General features: G+C 41.9%; 1 protein-coding gene across 3 annotated transcripts in view; it reads left to right on the top strand.

Annotated features, from left to right (window-relative positions):
• LOC140209958 (TBC1 domain family member 22B-like) overlaps nucleotides 1-22,474 on the top strand; it is a 375,770-nt gene that overhangs the window by 280,600 nt on the left and 72,696 nt on the right. For all 3 annotated transcript variants that reach the window (XM_072278648.1, XM_072278647.1, XM_072278649.1), the window contains one exon: nucleotides 1,075-1,202. In XM_072278648.1, coding sequence (XP_072134749.1) covers nucleotides 1,075-1,202 — 128 coding nt within the window. The remainder of the gene's footprint in view (nucleotides 1-1,074; nucleotides 1,203-22,474) is intronic.

Here is a 22,474-nt window from a genome sequence, read left to right as displayed (position 1 = left end):
GATCATGCATTCACAATATATCTAGCAAGTATCACAGGATAGAAATTAAAAACAAAGTTTTCATTTCATGGTTATTGAAGTTTACAGTATGTCATGATCCTACTACTATTTCAAAATTCAAACAATATTTATCATCAAAGTATGTATGCATGATACAGACCTCAGATATGTCTCCTTACAGGCAGCTGCAAAACAGGAAACCCAAAAGAACCCATTAAAAAAAAAGACGAACACCCAATGTGCTGAGAGAGAGAAAAAAAATCATGCAAACAATAAAGTAAGCCAAAGGCATTAGAACTAGACACTAACCCTGGAGCAGGCCCATGGCTTTGGCCTCAGTGCAGCAAAGAGTAAATGATGCAGAGCAATGAGCAGAACTGGCCCGACCTTCGCCAGTGGTCCCAACACCATGTCTTTTCAATTCACCTGGACTGGCGTTTAAATTGTCCAAACATCAGATTATTCTTCGCTCTAAGACCCAAGCCCTGTTGCATCAATACGCTTTGGGCCTGGACCTTGCCTCCATGTTTTGGTCTGTACCCACCCTTTCCAAATTGGCACGGTGCTTAGATCGATCAAACCTCATTCTCAGTTTAGTTGGGTGAGCTCCAAATCTACCTCTCCTCTGCCCTGACTTTTCTCCGCTCAGCACACACCAACTCTATTTCAAACGTGCCCCGACCTCACTCCAGCTCCATCTTGAACATGCGTCGACCTCTCCTCGACTCGCACCCTCTCTCTTTGACCCTCAATTCAGCTTTGACTTTGCTCACAGTGGTCATTTACCATATTTTTTTACCATAAAAGTGTTAGTAATAAAGTATTTACTTCTGTTTCTTGCTTTGGGAACTGCCAGTAACTTGTTGCCCGCCTTCTGCAGCACCATCTTAATCTGGATTTCATTTGAATCAAGCTGGATGGACATGTACTTGAACCTGGAATCTATTGCTTGGTTAGCTCTGGCATTAGCATGCTTGACTTAAAGAAAAAGCTATGAAGAAAATTATCTTAAGGTGTGTTTCATGCAACAATAGGACATTTATATAAAAATGAGCGTAACATTTTTCTCCACAGAGCAAGTCCACTTTCACTTCAGGAAATATGAGGTAGAATACCTACAGTTCGCATTCCGTTGGATGAATAACTTGTTGATGCGGGAACTGCCACTCCGATGCACCATCCGTCTTTGGGACACCTATCAGGTAAATGTTGCATCACTGCACTCTTAATACTTCCAGGATAGTCCAGTGTTAACACCTTTAATATATGCATAAATGCCTTTTAATGCAAGGCTGGATTTAGGGCAGCTTACACTGGCTTAAACTATTGCCAGAGGGGAAAAAAACAATTGTAACAGCAATGATTTTAACATGTTCCATTGAGTGACTTTTACATACGTTAATCTGTAAAGTGAGATCGTTTGAATGTTGTCCCAGATCTGATACGTCTGGTTCATTTATTTATGATCTGTTTCATCTTGAGTATTTTATCCTTGTGATATAAATATTATAGATGTAAGTTGGCCACCATAATTATTTCCCAGCTTAGTATACGAGATGGCAATATGAAACAGAGGTTAACAATGCACTACTTGTTGAAAAATAAGCTTAGCTGTAAGTCATAGTAAGTTTAGATTTTAGAAGTTTGCTTCTTCATACAATTAAATCTTAACACAAACCTAACTTGAATGGAGCAACCAAACCTAAACTGAGCTAAATACTTTTTTTTCCCCGCATAAAGCACCTGAACTTAAAGCATTTGCAGACAAAAAGAAAGGGACTTGAATGGCCTATTGATTGCTTTTAACCAGAAGAGGATACATGCACTCATGCTAAACAAGTTATGCTGAACTAAATTAAGTATTGAGCAGGGGTAGTATACACAACAGCCCAACCTGACCAGACGTTACAGTCAGGTCCAATTTAGCAGGGACCAGGTAGCAAGGTTTCAATGCTAAGTATATGCAATGAATGCGACTCTGATAAGTTTTCAAAAGACATGGATTATAAGTAACCACTTTTGTGGAATAAAACCGTGCACTAATTGTATTTTGAAAACAAACTTTATACAGATGTCCCCCGCTTTTCGAATGTTCGCTTTACGAAACCTCACTGTTACGAAGGACCTACATTAGTACCCTATTTTCGCTTTCAGAAAGTGTTTTCACTGTTACGAAAAAAAATTCAGCGCGCGATAAAAAGTCATCGCGCAAAAAAACCAGCGTGTGATAAAAGCGCGCGCCCCGAGCAGCCGCTCTCCCCCGGATTTGGAACTGATTTGCTTTAACACGTGCCTGTGAGCAGCCGTTTGCAAGATGAGTTCTGTGGTATCGGAAAAACCTGAAAGAGCTCGTAAGGGTGTTACACTTACGGTAAAACTAGACATAATTAAGCGTTTCGATCGTGGTGAACGAAGTAAGGACAAAGTGAGTTTGGCTTGTGGAAGCTGATGAACATGATGTTGAAGAGGTTTTGGCATCCCATCACCAAGAACTGACAGATGAAGAGCTGATGCAATTGGAAGGAAAAAGGATAACAATCAAAACCGAATGAGTAATGATAAAGTATGACTTTAATTTTGAAAGGGTACGTCGGTTTAGGAGATATTTGCAGGATGGTTTGAGTCCTTATTAAAGAACTGTGTGATAGAAAAATGCGCGAGGCTCAGCAGTCAAGCAAGCCTTCCACATCAGCCACAGCAGACGACGAACCTTGACCTTCGACATCGAGGCAGGCAGAGATAGAAGAAGGTGAGCTGCCTGCTCTAATGGAAACAGGCGACAAGATGACACCCCAGTGTCCCACCACCCCAACCCCCAGGCCACGGACAGATACTGTACCGATTTGCGGAGAATGCAGCAGTAGCCGGGAGGCACACAGCACATCTTTAAGAAAAAAGCCGAAATAAACATGCTAATTAATTAGGTGCCGCCGACACATAATTTTCGGCCCAGATCAGAGACGACGCAATCGGAAATCGGCACTGATCTGGGCCGACAATTACGTGTTGGGCAGCACCTAATTAATTAGCTTGTTTAATTCAGCTTTTTTCTTAAAGATGTGCTGTGTACCTCCTGGCTACTGCTGCATTCCTGCATGCTTCGCGGCAATGTATCGCTCGGCGGCCTGGAGGATGGGGGCCACTGCATCACCCAACCTGCGACGACCCAGCCTAACACGCCATCATCAGTGTGCTCGGTGCTGTCCGGATTCCAGTAAGTGATACTACACTGTACATACGTTATTTCTACTTTATATAGGCTGTGTATTTTTACGTGTTATTTGGTATGATTTGGCAGCTTCATAGCTTAAAGATTACTCGGGAGAGTGTTCTTGCCAACAGCGTTTGCGTGAGATTTGCTGCCGACAGCGCTTGCGTGAGATTTTCGCTATGGAGAACAGTTCAGTAATGATTGTGGAAAAGTATTTCTACTTTATATAGGCTGTGTATTTATCATATCATTCCTGCTTTTACTAAATGTTACTGTTATTTTAGGTTTTATGTGTTATTTGGCATGATTTGGTAGGTTATTTTTGGGTCTGTGAATGCTCACAAAATTTTTCCATATAAATAAATGGTAATTGCTTCTTTGCTTTACGACATTTCAGCTTACGAACCGTTTCATAGGAACGCTGTACCTTCAGATGGTAGGGGAAACCTGTACTCAGTTTTTAAAACCTAACTCTTCAAGCTCCGTGCTCACCCTACCTTCCCATGCCTTAACAATGATAAAGTTCCTCTTTTCCTACCCACCACCCCATAAGCCTCCACATTTAACACATCATTTTCAGCAACTTCCGCCATCTCCAAAGGGATCCTACCACCAAATATACCCGCCCCCCCCATCCACTTTCCACAGGGATTGCTCCCTCTGTGATTCCCTTGTCCATTCATCCCTCCCCACTAATATCCCTCTTGGCACTTAACCCTGCAAGCAGCAGAAGTGCTACACCTGCCCATTCACTTCCTCCCACACCTCCATTCAGAGTCCCAAACAGTCCTTCCAGGTGAGGCAACACTTCACCAGCGAATCTCCTGGGGTCGTCTGTTGTGTCCGGTGCTCCCAATGAAGCCTACTCTACATTGCTAAGACCCTTCGTAAATTGGGGGACCATTTCATCAAGCATCTCCATTCCATCCGTCAAAAGTGGAACTTCCCAGTGACCAAACATTTGTTTCGTCCATGGCCTCATTTTGTGCCACAGTGAGGCCACCCTCAGGAGTGGAGGAGCAACACCATATATTCTATCTGGGTAGCTTCCAACCTGATAACATGAATTTTGATTTCTCCTTCTGGTAAAACAATTGTTTCCTCTCCCTTTCCTCTTTTTCTATTCCCCACTGTAGCCCCTTGCCTCTGCTCACCTCCCCTGGGTCCCCTCCTCTCCTTTCTCCCATGGTCCAGTCTCCTCTCCTATCAGATTCTTAGCCCTCCAGCCCTTTACCTTTTGCACCCACCTGGCTTCGTCTATCACCTTCTAGCTCTCCTCCTTTTCTTCCCTCTTCCCCCATCCTTTCCAGCCCTGAAGAAGGCCCAAAATGTCAACTGTTATTCACTTCCATAGATGCTGCCTGACCTGCTGAGTTCCTCCAGCATTTTGTGTGTGTGGCTTTGGATTTCCAGCATTTGCGGAATTTCTTGTGTCTATTCATGATAATGACCAGCTGCTGTAGGGGCTTCTCTATTTTATAAATGCTGGATAGTCCCTTGATGTCTTTGTAGTAAATTAGAGACTGCAATGCTAGCATCTTTATATCATGTTCGCTGGCAGGTGCCTGTGATTCTGTTCTTGTTTTTCTGTTTCTTCAGGCGCATCCGAGGTCAAATGCTGAAGTCCTGAATTTACTTCTCTATTAGTCTTTTTCAGTGCATGATGCATTTGCACTCTCCCATTGAGTCTGTGGATTGATGCCAGTTTTTTTGTGCTGAGGGATGAACTTGAAGTTGCATATAGCACAGGATTTAGTATCCTATTGCTTTCCGTAGGTAAAAGGCTGCAGGGGAACAAGATAGAAGATAAAATCTTTTTTACTTCTAAACACAAGAGACTCTGCAGATGCTGGAGGAACTCAGCAGGTCAAGCAGCATTGTGCTGAGAAATAAACAGCTGATATTTTGGGTCGAGACCCTTCATCTGGACATAATGTAGTCATGATGAATGGTCTTTGCCCAAAACATTGACTGTTTATCTCTGTTTATAAAAGCTTGTGTTTTGTTTCAGGTTTGAACAGTTAATATTTAATTAGTTTCATTTTAAATACTAACCTAGCATTTCTCAGAAATCTTCCAGAAACATCTAAAGTCTTTAACATTGACAGTCAACAAAGTGATGGTGAATCTTTTTTTTCTCTTAAAGCTGCTGGAGAGTTTGAGGGACGGGGCTGCTTCATTGCGTTGCTTAAGGCACTGCTATGTCTCAGGGGTTTGTCATGACTCTGGGAGATGTCAGGTCAGCAGCATGAAACATCTGAAGGCTACAGGATGAGAAGGACAGATTGAGAAATGGACACAGATGTAGAATTGACATTCAAAGCAGTGAAATTTGAAGCAACACACATCAAAGTTGCTGGTAAACGCAGCAGGCCAGGCAGCATCTCTAGGAAGAGGTACAGTCGACGTTTCAGGCCGAGACCCTTCGTCAGGACCGTCCTGACGAAGGGTCTCGGCCTGAAATGTCGACTGTACTTCTTCCTAGAGATGCTGCCTGGCCTGCTGCATTCACCAGCAACTTTGATGTGTGTTGCTTGAATTTCCAGCATCTGCAGAATTCCTGTTGTTTGAAGTTTGAAGTAAAACATTTTGTTAAGAAGAATAAGATGGGGCAAAAATTGCCTTTTTTGTTCAAAGCTGAGCAAATTAGAAGTGTTTCCATTAAAAGAGTCACAAAGTACCCCAGGAAATTTTGTATGAAACATGGCAAAATGTTGTAGTAATGACCCAAGTTTGTGTAGAAAAGCTTTACCAAAATGGAACTAGGTCTAAATGACTTCACTTAAAAGGAGAAACGCAAAGCTACAGTAACTCTCTCTTAAGCCAAGCAAATTATGAGATTCGATAGAGGTGTTTACAACCTTAAGTAGTTAGTGTAGAATAAATCATCAGAAAATGCTTCCAGTGGATGAAGTCTTGGCATCCAGGAAACCCAGGAGGAAATGTCATCAGTTTACAAAATACTCACAGTCAATTAATTTCTTTAGAAGTTCAATTACTTCTGGTATTTTTAAATTGTTTTCTAACTTAATGTACACCTGAAGAAATACACTTCCAATTCAAGCTAAATATCAGTTTCTCCACAATCTTTCTACGAATGCTTGAAACCTGCTTTTAATAATCTTAATGTTACGTCTTAATTTTGCGAGCTCGTTTGCACTGAAAACCTTTCAAAACTTTCTGGCATATTTCCAATAAAGCTAATAGCAATTAAAATAAATACTCATTAAAAATTAGCTTAAAAGCATCTCCAGCAAACGGGCTATATCATGCTCGAAAGCACCCCTTGTCCCATATGCAACTAAGATTTGTCAAAGCTGCAGTTACTTGGGTTGGATTCTGGGAGCCTATCAGACTCTCGAGACCAACAGAGAGGTATCCTTGGGTTCACCTTTGGGTGAGGAAGTCCCAAGGTGCGACGCCCTGTATATGCATACAGCAAAGAAAGCTGACGATAGAGACAGCTTTCATAGCTGAAAGTATCTTTGGATGTTTTTAAAAAAGCCTCCAACATTGGGAAATTTAAAAGCATTAGAGACTGAAGTAAACAATAAAAATAATGAGATTTTTTAAGTAGAAAAATTGATAAGTTTTTAAAAGAAAATGAAGAATAAAGTAATATACTATCTTTCTCCAAATCAATAGATCAATAATGGTCATTGAAATTAATCAAGGTCTTGGTTAGTCAGGTCTGATTTGATAAAGAATATGAAGTAGCCTCTTTTAATTGTCAACATATTCCAGATTTCCACATTTTGTAATTTCATTTGGAACTTCGAACAAAATTTAGCATGATCTGGCTTTACAGCTGATAAGATAGGAGCTACAAGGGAGATGGTCAACCCTAAGGTGCAGGAGACAGGTGACTATCAGGAGCGGGAAAGGGAATAGGCAGCCAGAGCAGAGTAGCCTTGTGGCCTTTCTCCTTGATAATAAGTATACTGCTTTGGATATGAGGGGTGGACCTACCACGGAGAAGCTGCAGTGACCAAGTCTTTGGCACCGTCTGGCTCTGTGGCTCAGAAGGGAAGTAGGGGAGAAGAAAAGTGCAGTAGTGATAGAAGATTACATAGTTAGAAGAGCGGACAGAAGATTCTATGGACATGAAAGAGACACCTGGATGGTGTTTTGCCTCCCAGTGCCAGGGTCAGAGGTGTCTCCGATTGGGTTCACCACATTCTAAAGGGAGAGGATGAGCATCTGGAAGTCGTGGTACATATTGATACCAACAACATATTGTAGATCAGAAAAGGGATAAAGTCCTGAAGAGAGAATATAGGGTTAGGTAAATGCTGAAAAGCAGGGACTCTGTAGATTGCTGCCTTTGCCATGTGCCAGTGGAGGTAAGAATAGTTAAGATTTGGTAGATGAATGCGTGGCTGAGAAATTGGTGCAGGGGAAGGGCTTCAGATTTCTGGATCATTGGGATCTCTTCACCTATACAGTAAGAACGGGAAGACAAATATCGTTGCAGGCAGGTTTGCTAGAGCTGTTCAGAAAGGTTTAAACTATTTCGGCAGGGGGATGGGAACCAGATTGATTGAGCTGAGAACTACATTCCCAAGTTTCTGAAAGGGGGAGCTGAAGGGATTGTGGAGGCATTAGTATTGATCATTCTCAAATCACTAGATTCTGGAATGGTTCTGGAGGACTGGAAAATTGCAATTGCCATTCCGCTCTTTGTGAAGGAAGGGAGAAAGAAAAGAAAATAATAGCAGTTAGCCTGACCTGTGATTGGGAAGATATTGGAGGCCATTATTTGGGATAAGGTTTTGGATAACTTTGGAGGCACATGATAAAATAGGCCAAAGTCAGCATGTTTTCTTCAGAGGAAATCTTGTCTGATAAATCTGCTGAATTTCTTTGAGGAAATAACAGGCAGAATAGACAAAGTACCATCAGTGGATGTTGATTACTTGGATTTTTAGAAGGCCTTTGACAAGGTGCCGCACATGAGACTGCTAAACAGGATAAGAGCCCATGGTGTTATAGGAAAGATACGAGCATGGATAGAAGATTGGCTGACTGGCAGCAGGAAAGATTGGGAATTAAGGAGGCTGTTTCTGGTTGGCTGCCAGTAACTAGTGTATTCTGTAGAGTCAATGTTTCGACTACTTACCATAGAACCATAGAACATTACAGCACAGAAACAGGCCTTTTGGCCCTTCTTTGCTGTGCTGAAACATTTTTCTTTCTTGTCCCACTGACCTGCACCTGGACCATATCCTTCGATACACCTCTCATCCATGTACCTGTCCAAGTTTTTTTTTTAAATGTTAAAAGTGAGCCAGCATTTATCACTTCATCTGCCAGCTCATTCCACACTCCCACCACTCTCTGTGTGAAGAACTCCCCACTAATGTTCCCTTTAAACTTTTCCCCCTTCACCCTTAACCCACGTCCTCTGTTTTTTTTTCCCCTAGCCTCAGTGGAAAAAGCCTGCTTGCATTCACTCTATCTATACCCATCATAATTTTATATACCTCTATCAAATCTTCCCTCATTCTTCTACGCTCCAGGTAATAAAGTTCAAACCTATTCAACCTTTCTGTGTAACTCAGTTTCTCATAGTCATAGTCATACTTTATTGATTCCAGGGGGAAATTGGTTTTTGTTACAGTTGCACCATAAATAATAAATAGTAATAGAACCATAAATAGTTAAATAGTAATATGTAAATTATGCCAGTAAATTATGAAATAAGTCCAGGACCAGCTATTGGCTCAGGCTGTCTGACCCTCCAAGGGAGGAGTTGTAAAGTTTGATGGCCACAGGCAGGAATGACTTCCTATGACGCTCTGTGCTACATCTCGGAGGAATGAGTCTCTGGCTGAATGTACTCCTGTGCCCACCCAGTACATTATGTAGTGGGTGGGAGACATTGACCAAGATGGCATGCAACTTAGACAGCATCCTCTTTTCAGACACCACCGTGAGAGACTTCCATCCCCACAACATCACTGGCCTTACGAATGAGTTTGTTGATTCTGTTGGTGTCTGCTACCCTCAGCCTGCTGCCCCAGTACGCAACAGCAAACATGATAGCACTGGCCACCACAGACTTGTAGAACATCCTCAGCATCATCTGGCAGATGTTAAAGGACCTCAGTCTCCTCACAGCTCTGACCCTTCTTGTAGACAGCCTCAGTGTTCTTTGACCAGTCCAGTTTATTGTCAATTCATATCCCCAGGTATTTGTAATCCTCCACCATGTCCACACTGACCCCCTGGATGGAAACAGGGGTCTCCGGTACCTTAGCTCTCCTCAGGTCTACCACCAGCTCCTTAGTCTTTTTCACATTAAGCTGCAGATAATTCTGCTCACACCATGTGACAAAGTTTCCTACCGTAGCCCTGTACTCAACCTCATCTCCCTTGCTGATGCATCCAACTATGGCAGAGTCATCCGAAAACTTCTGAAGATGACAAGACTCTGTGCAGTAGTTGAAGTCCGAGATGTAAATGGTGAAGAGAAAGGGAGACAAGACAGTCCCCTGTGGAGCCCCAGTGCTGCTGATCACTCTGTCGGACACACAGTGTTGCAAGCACATGTACTGTGGTCTGCCAGTCAGGTAATCAAGAATCCATGATACCAGGGAAGCATCTACCTGCATCGCTGTCAGCTTCTCCCCCAGCAGAGCAGGACGGATGGTGTTGAACGCACTGGAGAAGTCAAAAAACATGACCCTCACAGTGCTCGCTGGCTTGTCCAGGTAGGCGTAGACATGGTTCAGCAGGTAGACGATGGCATCCTCAACGCCTAATCGGGGCTGGTAGGTGAACTGGAGGGGATCTAAGTGTGGCCTGACCATAGGCCGGAGCAGCTCCAGAACAAGTCTTTCCAGGGTCTTCATGATGTGGGAGGTCAATGCCACCGGTCTGTAGTCATTGAGGCCGCTGGGGCGCGGCGTCTTCGGCACAGGGACGAGGCAGGATATCTTCCACAGTACAGGAACCCTCCGGAGCCTCAGGCTCAGGTTGAATACGTGGCGAAGTATTCCACATAGCTGAGGGGCACAGGCTTTGAGCACCCTGGTTCTGACACCATCTAGTCCTGCAGCCTAGCTTGGGTTGAGACGTTTCAGCTGTCTTCTCACCTGTTCAGCCGTGAAGCCCACCATGGTGGTTTCCTGTGGGGGAGGGGTATAGTCATGAGAGCAGGGTGGGGGACTGTGAGGAGGGGTAGGAGGGGAGAGTGGAATATGTGTTGGTTGGGGGCTGACAACAGATGGCTCGTGGGGGATCGGCAGGGGTCACAATGTCAAATCTGTTAAAGAACAGGTTAAGTTCGTTGGCCCTGTCCACACTATCCTCAGCTCCTCTGCTGCTAGTTTGCCGGAACCCAGTGATGGTCCTCATCCCCTTCCAGACCTCTCTCATGTTGTTCTGCTGGAGTTTCCACTCAAGCTTCCTCCTGTACCTGTCTTTAGCCTCCCTGATCCTGGCTTTCATCTCCCTCTGTATTGCCCTCAGCTCCTCCCTATTTCCATCTCTAACCACCCTCTTTTTAGCGTTCAGGATGTCCTTAATGTCCTTTGTCCCAGCAACATCCTTGTAAACCTTCTCTGCACTCTTTCAGCCTTATTAATATCCTTCCTGTAATCTGGTGACCAAAACTGCACACAATACTGCAAATTCGGCCTCACCAATGCCTTATAGAACCTCACCATAATATTCCGACTCTTATACTCAATACTTTGATTTATAAAGGCCAATGTACCAAAAGCTCTCTTTACAACCCTATCTACCTGTGACACCACTTTTAGAGAATTTTGTATCTGTATTCCCAGATCCCTCTGTTCTACTGCACTCCTCAGTGCCCTACCATTTACCTTGTATATTCTACCTTGGGTTGTCCTTCCAAAGTGCAATACCTCACACTTGTCTGTATTAAACTCCCTCTGCCATTTTTCAGCCCATTTTTCCAGCTGGTCCAGATCCCTCTGCAAGCTTTGTAAATCTTCCCCACTGTCCACTACACCTCCAATCTTTGTATCACAGCAAATTTGCTGATCCAGCTTACCATATTATCATCTAGTTCATTGATATAGATGACAAATAACAATGGACCCAGCACTGATCCCTGTGGCACACCACTAGTCACAGGCCTCCACTCAGAGAAGCAATCCTCCACTACCACTCTCTGGCTTCTTCTACTGAGCCAATGTCTAATCCAATTTACTACCCCTCCATGTATACCTAGCGTCTCAATCTTCCTAACTAACCTCCCATGCGGGACCTTGTCAAAGGCCTTACTGAAGTCCATGTAGACAATATCCACTGCCTTCCCTTCATCCACTTTCCTGGTAACCTCCTCGAAAAACTCTAATAGATTTGTTTAACGTGACCTACCACGCACAAAGCCATGTTGACTCTCCCTAATAAGTCCTGGTTTATCCAAATACTTGTAGATTCTGTCTTTTAGTACTCCTTCCAGTAATTTACCTACCACCGACTTCAAATTTACCGGCCTATAATTTCCCAGATTACTTTTAGAGTCTTTTTAAAAAATGGAACAACATGAGCTACCCTCCAATCCTCCGGCAGCTCACCCGTAGATACTGGCATTTTAAATATATCTGCCAGGGCCCCTGCAATTTCAACACTAGTCTCCTTCAAGGTCTGACCTGTCAAGTCCTGGGGATTTATCTACTCTGATTTGCCTCAAGATAACAAGCACCTCCTCCTCTTCGATCTGTACAGGTTCCATGACCCCACTACTTGTTTGCCTTATTTCCATTGACTCCATGCCAGTTTCCTTAGTAAATACAGACACAAAGAACCCATTTAAGGTCTCCCCCATTTCTTTTGGTTCCATACATTGCCGGCCACTCTGATCTTCAAGAGGACCAATTGTATCCCTTACTATCCTTTTACTCTTAATATACCTGTAAAAGCTCTTTGGATTATCCTTCACTTTGACTGCCAAGGCAACCTCATGTCTTCTTTTAGCCCTCCTGATTTCTTTCTTAAGTATTCTTTTGCACTTTTTATGCTCCTCAAGCACCTTATTTGCTCCCTGTTTCCTATACATGTCATACATCTCTCTCTTCTTCTTTATCAGAATTCCAATATCCCTTGAGAACCAAGATTCCTTATTCTTATTCACTTTATCTTTAATCCTGACAGGAACATACAAAGTCTGCACTCTCAAAATTTCTCCTTTGAAGGCCTCCCACTTACCAATCACATCCTTGCCAGAGAACAACCTGTCCCAATCCACGCTTTTTAGATCCTTTCTCATTTCTTCAAATTTGGCCTTTTTCCAGTTTAGAACCTCAACCCGAGGACCAGATCTATCTATCCATGATCAAGTTGAAACTAATGGTGTTATGATCACTGGAACCAAAGTGTTCCCCTACACACACTTCTGTCACCTGTTCTAACTCGTTTCCTAATAGGAGATCTAATATTGCATCCTCTCTAATTGGTACCTCTATATATTGATTTAGAAAACTTTCCCAAACACATTTTACAAACTCTAACCTGTCTAGACCTTTAACAGTATGGGAGTCCCAATCAATATGTGGAAAATTAAAATCCCCTACTATCACAACTTTATGTTTCCTGCAGTTGTCTGCTATCTCTCTGCAGATTTGCTCCTCCAATTCTCGCTGACTATTGGGTGGTCTATAGTACAACCCCATTAATGTGGTCATACCTTTTCTGTTTCTCAGCTCCACCCATAAGGACTCAGTAGACAAGCCCTCTAATCTGTCCTGCCTGTGCACTGCTGTAACATTTTCCCTGACTAGCAGTGCCACCCCCCCCCCCACCCTTCATTCCTCTGCCTCTATCACATTTGAAACATCGGAACCCTGGAACATTTAGCTGCCAGTCCTACCCCTCCTGTAGCCAAGTTTCACTAATGCCTATAATGTCGTAATTCCATGTGTCATTCCACGCCCTCAGCTCGTCAGCCTTCCCCACAATACTCCTTGCATTGAAATAGACACACCTCAGAAGATTATTACCACCACACACAATCCTTCTATTTGTGACTTTGCATGAACTTTTAACATCATTTATTTTCACCCCCGCTCCCCTATCTGCTTGGCACTCTGGTTCCCATCCCCCTGCAAATCTAGTTTAAACCCTCCCCGACAGCACTAACAAACCTACCTGCAAGGATATTGGTCCCCTTGTAGTTCAGGTGTAACCCATCCGTGTGTCTGTCTGTCTCTGTCTCTGTCTGTCTGTCTGTCTGTCTCTGTCTCTCTCTCTCTCTCTCTCTCTCTCAACCACCTCTCTCTCTCTCGTAACCATTTCTCTCTCTCTCTCTCTCTCAACCATTTCTCTCTCTCTCTCTCATAACCATTTCTCTCTCTCTCTCTCAACCATTTCTCTCTCTCGTAACCATTTCTCTCTCTGTCCTCCCCCACCTTTCAAATCTCTCTCTCCTCCCCCACCTTTCAAATCTCTCTCTCTCTCCTCCTCCACCTTTCAAATCTCTCTCCCCATCCCCCCAGCTTTCAAATCTACTCCTCAGCTTCTTTTCTCCAGTCCTGCCAAAGAGTTTCGGCCCGAAACGTCGACTGTACTTTTTTCCATAGGTGCTGCCTGGCCTACTGAGTTCCTCCAGCATTTTGTGTGTTTTGCTCAGATTTCCATCATCTGCATTTTCTCTAGTTTGTGGATGACAGAATTGAGGGCTTTGTAGCCAAGTATGCAGATGTTATGAAGATGCATGGAGGGGATAGTGGTGTTGAGGAAGCAGGGAATCTACAGAAGGACCTAGACAGATTAGGAGAAGTAACAGATGGAATATGGTGTCAGGAGATATATGGCCATGCACTTTGATAGAAAAAATAAAGGCGTGAGCTATTTTCTAAATGTGGAGAAAATTCAAAAATTAAAGGTACAAAGGGATTTGGAAGTTCTTGTGCAGGATTCCTTAATCAATTCACAGGTTCAGTCAGAGGTAAGGAAGGCAAATGTAATGTTAGCATTACTTTCGAGAGAGCCAAAATATAAAAGCAAGTATGTTATGGTGAGGCTACATAAGACATTAGTGAGGTCAAAGGTGGAGTATTGTGAGCAGATTTGGCTCCTTATCCAAGAAAAGATATGCTGAATTTGAAGAGGGTCCAGAGAAAGTTCACAAGCATGATTCCAAAAATGAAAGGGTTAACATACATATGAGGAGTGTTTGGCTTGTACTGGTTGGAGCTCAGAAAAATGAGGAGCAGATCTCATTGAAACCTCTCGAATGTTGAAAAACCTCAATAGAGTGGATGTGGAGAGAATCTTTCCAATGGTGGGCATGTCTAGGACCAGAGGGCACAGCCTCCAAATAGATGGACGTCCATATAGATCAGAGATGAGGAGGGATTTCTTTATCTTGTGGGTGTAAATCTGTGGAATACATTGCCATGGATGATTGCGGAGGCCAAGTCATTGAGTATCTTTGAATGGAAGTTGATAGGTTCTTGATTAGTCAGGGCATTGAAAGTTATGGGGAGAAAGCAGGGTAATGGGGTTGAGAGGGATAATACAGTAAAATGATGAAATGGTGGAGTAGACTCGATGGGCCAAATGGCCTAATTGTGCTCCTATGTCTTACGGTCTTATGATCTTACATTTTGGAAGTCATTCGTGATATACTTTTTCCTATGTGGAGTATTTTAAGCATATGGGGGTTTTTCGTAAGGTATCATGCTGTACTGCCTCACTAAATTTTTTAATTGGAATTACCATCAAAAACAACACCATATTTTATACCTTAATTGCATCCACGGCTGCTGAACACAATGTTATAAAAATATTTAGTTTTTATACCGACTTCTGCTTTTTTCTTGTTTTTGACTCAATTCTGAAATTGTTTATTAAATACTTATGCTTAATAAAGTAGCATGCAATTTAGCATTAATTGTATTTTAATTAAATTTTGAATTGATCAATTGCCAATGAGAATGATTGGCACTTGCATTGGAGCTAAATATGTGTCACTTTAGAAATAGAGAAATAACTTCTGCAGGAATTTGGAAATGAGTTTAAGGGAATTAATTGGAGGTACAGTTGGAAATGGTTTTTTTTGGTAGAAGGACATACTGAAAATTAGCAAGTGGAGAAAGTAAGTCCTAATGTGGTATCATTTCAGATGGGAGGGTGATTCTTAATAGTGAGAATCTGAAAATTGTGTTTGAAACCAAGATGGGATTTGAACAAAAGCAGTAGAGTAACTTGCATCCAAAGACTATTTTGTAATGTATCTACTGGAACAAAGGGAGTAAATATAAGCTGAGGTCCAGATGAACAGGTTTTTAATGCAATATGAGATGTGCATGATTCTATTTTATATAGGGAGAATGTAAAATAGCATCAGTGAAATTTGTTCTGATAAACATGGATGAAAGTTCGGCTACAATGAACTAATTTAAAGAAGTCACGTTGGTGGTCCTTGTAATGGCTTTGATTTTTTTTTATTTATTGAGGTTTGAATAGAAAGTAATTCCAAATGATATAACATTGACTTACAGTGGTGATAATTGCTGCACTCTGTTCAATGTGGCTTCCTATGTTTTAATTATACTCTAAGTAGTCTTGCCCTGTTTTATGAAATATGTCTCCATTATTTTTTGGGTAGAAGACTTGACTACATAAATTCACATCCAGTCCTTTGGAACATTTGCTGTGTGTTGCAAGAATTCTGTATTAGTCTTTCACTAATCCTTTCCATCCTCTTCTAATTTCCCAACCTTAATGCTGCAAAGCTTCACGAAGCAGTTGACCAGCCACCAGTGTGCCCCTATTCTCTCTGAGGAGGCACATTTTGATTTTACATCCTTGCTTGCTTACATTCGAGTTCGGTAACTCCTTTCACTATAATGCTTGTTTCTACTGAACTTCAAGCTGTTAGCACTAGTGATATGGTTTCTTTGATGCTTAATGGTCCATGTGTACATACCAGCTCTATTTTTCTCAGCAGGGATATTCTCCTTTTGTTTGTAAAGTTCCTACAGAATGAAACTGACTTTCCATAGCCACAGCTGATTGCCCTACATCTCATGACCATTTTTTGTTTTCATTCTCCCAGTTCCCTCTTGAGAATAATCTCAAGTTAATAACCTCTGCTTTTAATTAGTTACTTTCTTCTTCTTTCCACCCTGTCTTTTACAGCACATGCTAAATATATCACAGAATTATTTACGCAATTATTATAAACACATATTATGTCTTATACTTTAAGCAATTTGTTCCAAGGGATATTCTTGGCTAACCATACTTTGAAATGCAGCTTAGAGTCAAATCACTCCACTGGGTTCAGAATGAGTGAGTGTCTGAGGATGTAGCATGTTTTTAATTAGAACTACTTTTGAACTGGAAGATATTTCGGGCTAAGGATGGTTATCCATGATTTGTAGGTTTGTAGGAAGATTCAGTCTATTTGCCTCATTCATTTAGATTTTCAACAGTATCATCTTTCATTTACAAACTAAAGTTGCTTTTTCATAAGTTCAAAGCCTATGCCACATTTGTTCTTTAGTGGGGGGGGGTTTCAATTTTAAGAAGAAACATTACTGCAGCTTATCTATTATTACGTTGTCATTAGTAGTGTATACTAAGGAATGGAAAATTTGGATTAAAAATAGTTACTAATACATTTTTATGGCAAATTAATTTGAAAACATGGTGTTTTGCACACACCATTTGTAAATTGAAAGACTAATTTGTTATCAACCAACAGAAATTTCATGTATTTATTAATTTCTTTAACATTATGATGTAACTGGCAGGATTGAAATGTGCTGATTTTAACTAGACTAGTCCAGTTTAAGTGGTGACATTTTTGTAAATTACTGAGTCTGTGGCTCTGAAATTACTATGACAACTAGTATGAGGAAATATTCTGGTAACAGAATGAATCCAGTCAAATAGTTACAGACCCACTAATTTATGAATATCTGTTGAAATGCTATTACTTATAAGTAATCTTGGGCTTTAGGAACTATGACTGCTCACTTGAAACTACCGTATTAACATTAAATATGTAAAACCTTTATTTGGGGACTAAATTAAAAGTGTATTTTCCCCATGTGTAGCGCGACTTGTTTTCTCCTTCCAACTACTGTATGATTACTTTATAAGTGAAAATGCTTTGATTGGAAAATGTATTAATGAATCATATTTTGTTTTTCTACTATTACTGGTACACCAAGATTGAAGAGCACAGGTACAGCTGAAATGAAAAAAAATGTCTGCAATAGACAGTGCCAGAATGAATTTTAAAGGCCCGTAGATTGCATGAAGAAAAAACTTCAGTGAGAGGGAGATAAAACTCCATGAGTCACAAGAAGAAGAAATTGGGAACTACAAATTAAAAATTAGGTTGTATTGAAAACAAAGGAGATGTAAAATAACTTATTTGTTAGGCAGTAGAATAGACAAAGACTTTCAGAATAGGAAAAAGTACTGTTGGTTACAAAAGTAAGAAATTGAATTCCAAGTTCTACAATAGCAGATTGAAAAACAAACTGCTGGAGGAATTTAGCAGGTTAAGCAGTGTCATGGTGAGTATGGAGGAGTGAGGAAAATTAATGTTTCAGGTCAAGATACTGCATTAAGATTCTGCATTTTAGTCCCAATACAGGATGTCAAATCAAAACATCAATAGTTCCTTTTTCCTTTTCCTTTGCATATTTTGTTCCATTGACTGAGTTCCTCCAGCAGATATTTTTTGCTCCAGATTACAGCATCTGCAGTCTCAGGTATCTTCGCAGTACCACATCAATAGTTTCAGCTTTGAAATTAATGTTAAAGGTAATGTTATTGTATTTGATCACTACATATTGCAACAAAAGTTAGATTGGCATATTCACTGAATTCCCAACAGCGTAATAAATCATCATTGATGCCAAATCCTCAGTATTCCAAATATTCCATTACAAGTATGTGACTGATACCTTCATAATTTAATTTTACAGGTGATTTTTGCCATAAGGAATTTTTAAGCAACCCAACACCTATTCTGTATACCCAGGTGTAAACTCACACACAGCTGAGAGAGTTAAATGAAGGAGCCTCTGTGGAGGTGGTGCTTTAATGCTATACTAATTTTAGACACTGCTGACTGTTTTCTGAGATTTAGAGCCTATCCAGGTATCTGGGATGAAGACTAGACAAAGCTTAAAATGAAGCATTTGTGTGGTTTTGCCAAATCAATAATATGGAAAGGGACACATGAAGTGTACATTATGTGATAAATAATAGGTCTGACATTTAATTTAAAGCTGAAATTTAGTACATTACAGGTTTTGATCAGCGCATCAGCTTTCTCATTCTCATGTCTGGATATTTGCCATTGATCTTTTTATGCTATCTTTGGTTGCTATCTCACTTATAATAAAGCAACCCCAACATTTTGCTAAATAGCTAGACTGAAGTTTGTAATAGTCATCATGTAAACTTTATTAAACAAAAAAGCTGCAGTATCTCACCACGCTGCCAGCCAATGTTATCTGCCATCATTTTATTCATCTTTCCCAAGTGTTCCTAAATCTCATTTTTTTATTTACACATGCATACAATAGGTTGTCAGATTGTAATTCTAGTTTAAAAGTTACAAAAGCTTATTCCCAGGCTTATTCCCCTACCTAACATTACGACATCCAATTTGTCACTTCTATGTGCAACAAATTTATTTCTTCCCAGGTTTGCCTTCCATTCCTGATTTTTCTCTCATATGCATGCATTCGTAAATTGGAGCCACTTGTCTGCCGTTTCTTGATTTAATTAATGTATTTAATGTTGTCATTCCTTCACAACCTGCCATCATTTTTGTAAAGAAATGACAAAATTAAATACATTAATAACATAACATTCTATGAAACGAGCAAGTGAGAACTTCAAGGGGGCACAAAGAGAAGATTTTACATATATAGGATCTGAAAAGTGGAGCACAAAGAATTTCCATAACATTTATAGACAAGAGGCTTTTTTGATCTATGGTTAATGTTTCAAGAAATCTAATAAATTATATTAGTATTATATTATACTGGAACAGAAAAGTGTTTTATTTCCCTTCATCTCAGAAACATGAAACTGATAATAAATATTTCACAGTCCTGGTTAAGGTTCAGAGGAATAAATGACACCCAGGGTTTTTGTTGTTTGATACCATCATGAAATTATCTTTCAGACTTATCAGTCAGAGCTGAGTATTAATAGACGCAACTTATACATTGTATGTTATTCATAGGGGTGGAAACTTTCGAAAATCACTAATTGAAGCTGAGGGGCTTCGGGGTCCCTATGCCCACCATCCTGCTAGCTAATGTGCAAGCCATAGAGAACAAGGTGGATGATCTTAAAGGGAGACTCTCCTACTGCAGGGAGATGCAGAACTGCTGTGTATTCTGTTTCACCGAGACCTGGCTCTCCCCTGCCAACCCCGACTGTGCCATCCGACCGGAGGGATTTTCGATCCATCGGATGGCCCGCACGGCGTCTTCGGGCAAGACGAGGGGAGGTGGTGTCTGCCTACTGATCAACACTGCGTGGTGCTGGGACACAATGGCACTGGCGAGCTCCTGCAGCCAGGACCTGGAACACGTGTTGGTGAAGTGTCGTCCCTACTATCTGCCACAGGAATTCACCTCGGTCATACTGACAACGGTCTACATTCCCCCCCCAGGCGGATGTAGAGTGTGCTCTGAACATACTGTATGCCAATATCAGTGAACTTGAGACCAGGTATCCGGAGGTTTTGCTCATTACAGCCGGGGACTTTAACCAGGCCAACCTCAGAAAGGCGCTGCCAAAGTTATACCAACATGTCTCCTGCCCCACTAGAGGCCCGAATATACTTGACCACTGCTACACAGCAGTCAAGGGTGCCTACCGTTCCATCCCACGACCTCACTTCGGAAAATCAGACTATCAGGCCGTACTCCTCCTCCCGGAGGAACAAATAGAAACTGAAGCAGGAGGTCACGGTATCAAAAGTAGTGTTGCGTTGGATGGAGGAAATGGATGAGGTCCTCCATGACTGCTTTGAATCAGTGGACTGGTTAGTATTTAAGGACTCACAGCTAACCTCAATGAGTACGCCTCAGCTGTCATAGACTTTATTTGGAAATGCATGGAGAACTGTGTGTCTCGCAAGACAATCTGGGTATTCCCTAACCGGAAACCTTGGATGAATTATGAGGTCAAGTCCCTTTTAAAGGCTAGAGCTGCGGCTTTTAGGTCCGGGGATACCAGTCGCTACACGGAATCCAGGCGTGAACTCCGGAAAGCCATTAAGGACGCCAAGAGGCAATATCGAGCCAAGTTGGAAGCCCAGGCTAGCCAGAGGGATGCCAGTAGACTATGGCAAGGTCTAAATGAGATCACTGGGCGCAAAGAAAAGGCTGAGAATATCAATAACTGTGGCGCTTCTCTTCCTGACGAACTTAACGTATTCTATGCAAGATTCGAACAGAAGAGGAGCTCCCTCCGGATGAACCGGACCTGGTGACATTGAGATTCATTGTCACCGAGGAGGATGTTAGAAGGGCCTTCCTGACGATAAATCCAGGGAAGGCAACGGGCCCAGATGGCATCCCGGGACGGGTTCTCTGGGCCTGTGCAAGCGAGCTAGCTGGAGTGTTTGCTGACATCTTCAACTGCTCCTTGCTTCAGTCTTAGATCCCCTCGTGTTTTAAGAAGGCGACGATAACCCCAGTGCCGAAGAAGAGCAAGGTGGCATGCCTGAATGACTATTGACCTGTGGCTCTGACATCAATTGCTCTGAAGTGCTTCGAGAGATTGGTTATGGCACACATCAACCACAGCCTACCGGTCAACCTCGACGCTTTGCAATTCGCCTACCGGAGCAACAGGTCAATGGCAGATGCCATTTCTCTGGCCCTACATTCCTCCTTAGAATGCCTGGAGAATAAAGACGCATACGTAAGGCTCCTTTTCATTGACTACAGCTCTGCCTTTAATACCATCGTTCCAAATAAACTGATTCCTAAGTTCCGGAACCTGGGCCTTAGCTCTCAGATCTGCAGCTGGATCTTCAATTTCCTCACAGACAGCACCCAGGCTATAAAAATAGGGGACAAGCTCTCCTCTACAATCACTCTGAGCACCGGTGCCCCACAAGGCTGTGTACTCGGCCCCCTGCTGTACTCACTGTACACCCATGATTGTGTAGCCAAGTTTCCATCGAACTCAATATATAAGTTTGCTGATGACACCACAATTGTAGGCCATATCTTGGGTAATGATGAGTTTGAGTACAGAGAGGAAATTAAGAACCTGGTGGCATGGTGCGAAGACAATAACCTATCCCTCAACGTCAGCAAGACGAAGGAATTGGTTGTTGGTTTCAGAAGGAGTAGTGGACCGCACGACCCAATTTACATTGGCGGTGCGCAAGTGGAACAGGTCAAAAGCTTTAAGTTCCTCGGGGTCAATATCACAAATGACCTGACTTGGTCCAACCAAGCAGAGTTCAGTGCCGAGAAGGCCCACCAACGCCTTTACTTCCTGAGAAAACGAAAGAAATTTGGCCTGTCCCCTAAAACCCTCACTAATTTTTATAGATGCACCGTAGAAATCATTCTTCTAGGGTGCATCACAACCTGGTATGGAAGTTGTCCTGTCCAAGACCGAAAGAAGCTGCAGAAGATAGTGGACACGGCGCAGCACATCACAAAAACCAATCTTCCGTCCTTGGACTCACTTTACACCGCACGCTGTCGGAGCAGTGCTGCCAGGATAATCAAGGACACGACCCACCCAGCCAACACACTTTTCGTTCCTCTTCCCTCCGGGAGAAGGCTCAGGAGCTTGAAGACTTGTATGGCCAGATTTGGGAACAGCTTCTTTCCAACTGTGATAAGACTGCTGAACGGATCCTGACCCGGATCTGGGCCGTACCCTCCAAATATCTGGACCTGCCTCTTGGCTTTTTTTGTACTACCTTAACTTTCCCTTTTCTATTTATGACTTATAATTTAAATTTTTATGTTTACTAATTTTTACTATTTTTAATATTTAATATTTGTAATCCAGGGAGCGGGAAGCGCAGAATCAAATATCACTGTGATGTTTGTACGTTCTAGTACCAATTGTTTGGCGACAATAAAGTATAAGTATAATTGTTAACACGATTTATAAGAAAAAATAGTACTTGAATCAACTATATTTCAAATTTTTACACTTTGATAATGCAAGACATTATGGGCTTAGATTGGTTAACATTGCGCTGTTCAGTGACAAGTATCAGGAACCAAGAAAAATTCAGATTCTGCTGAAATTCATTCTTGATAT

This window comes from Mobula birostris, chromosome 14 (genome assembly GCF_030028105.1).
Source record: "Mobula birostris isolate sMobBir1 chromosome 14, sMobBir1.hap1, whole genome shotgun sequence".
NCBI classification, from domain to species: domain Eukaryota; kingdom Metazoa; phylum Chordata; class Chondrichthyes; order Myliobatiformes; family Myliobatidae; genus Mobula; species Mobula birostris.
The sequence above is the reverse complement of the archived record's forward strand: the minus strand, read 5'-3'. Positions and strand labels throughout refer to the sequence as shown.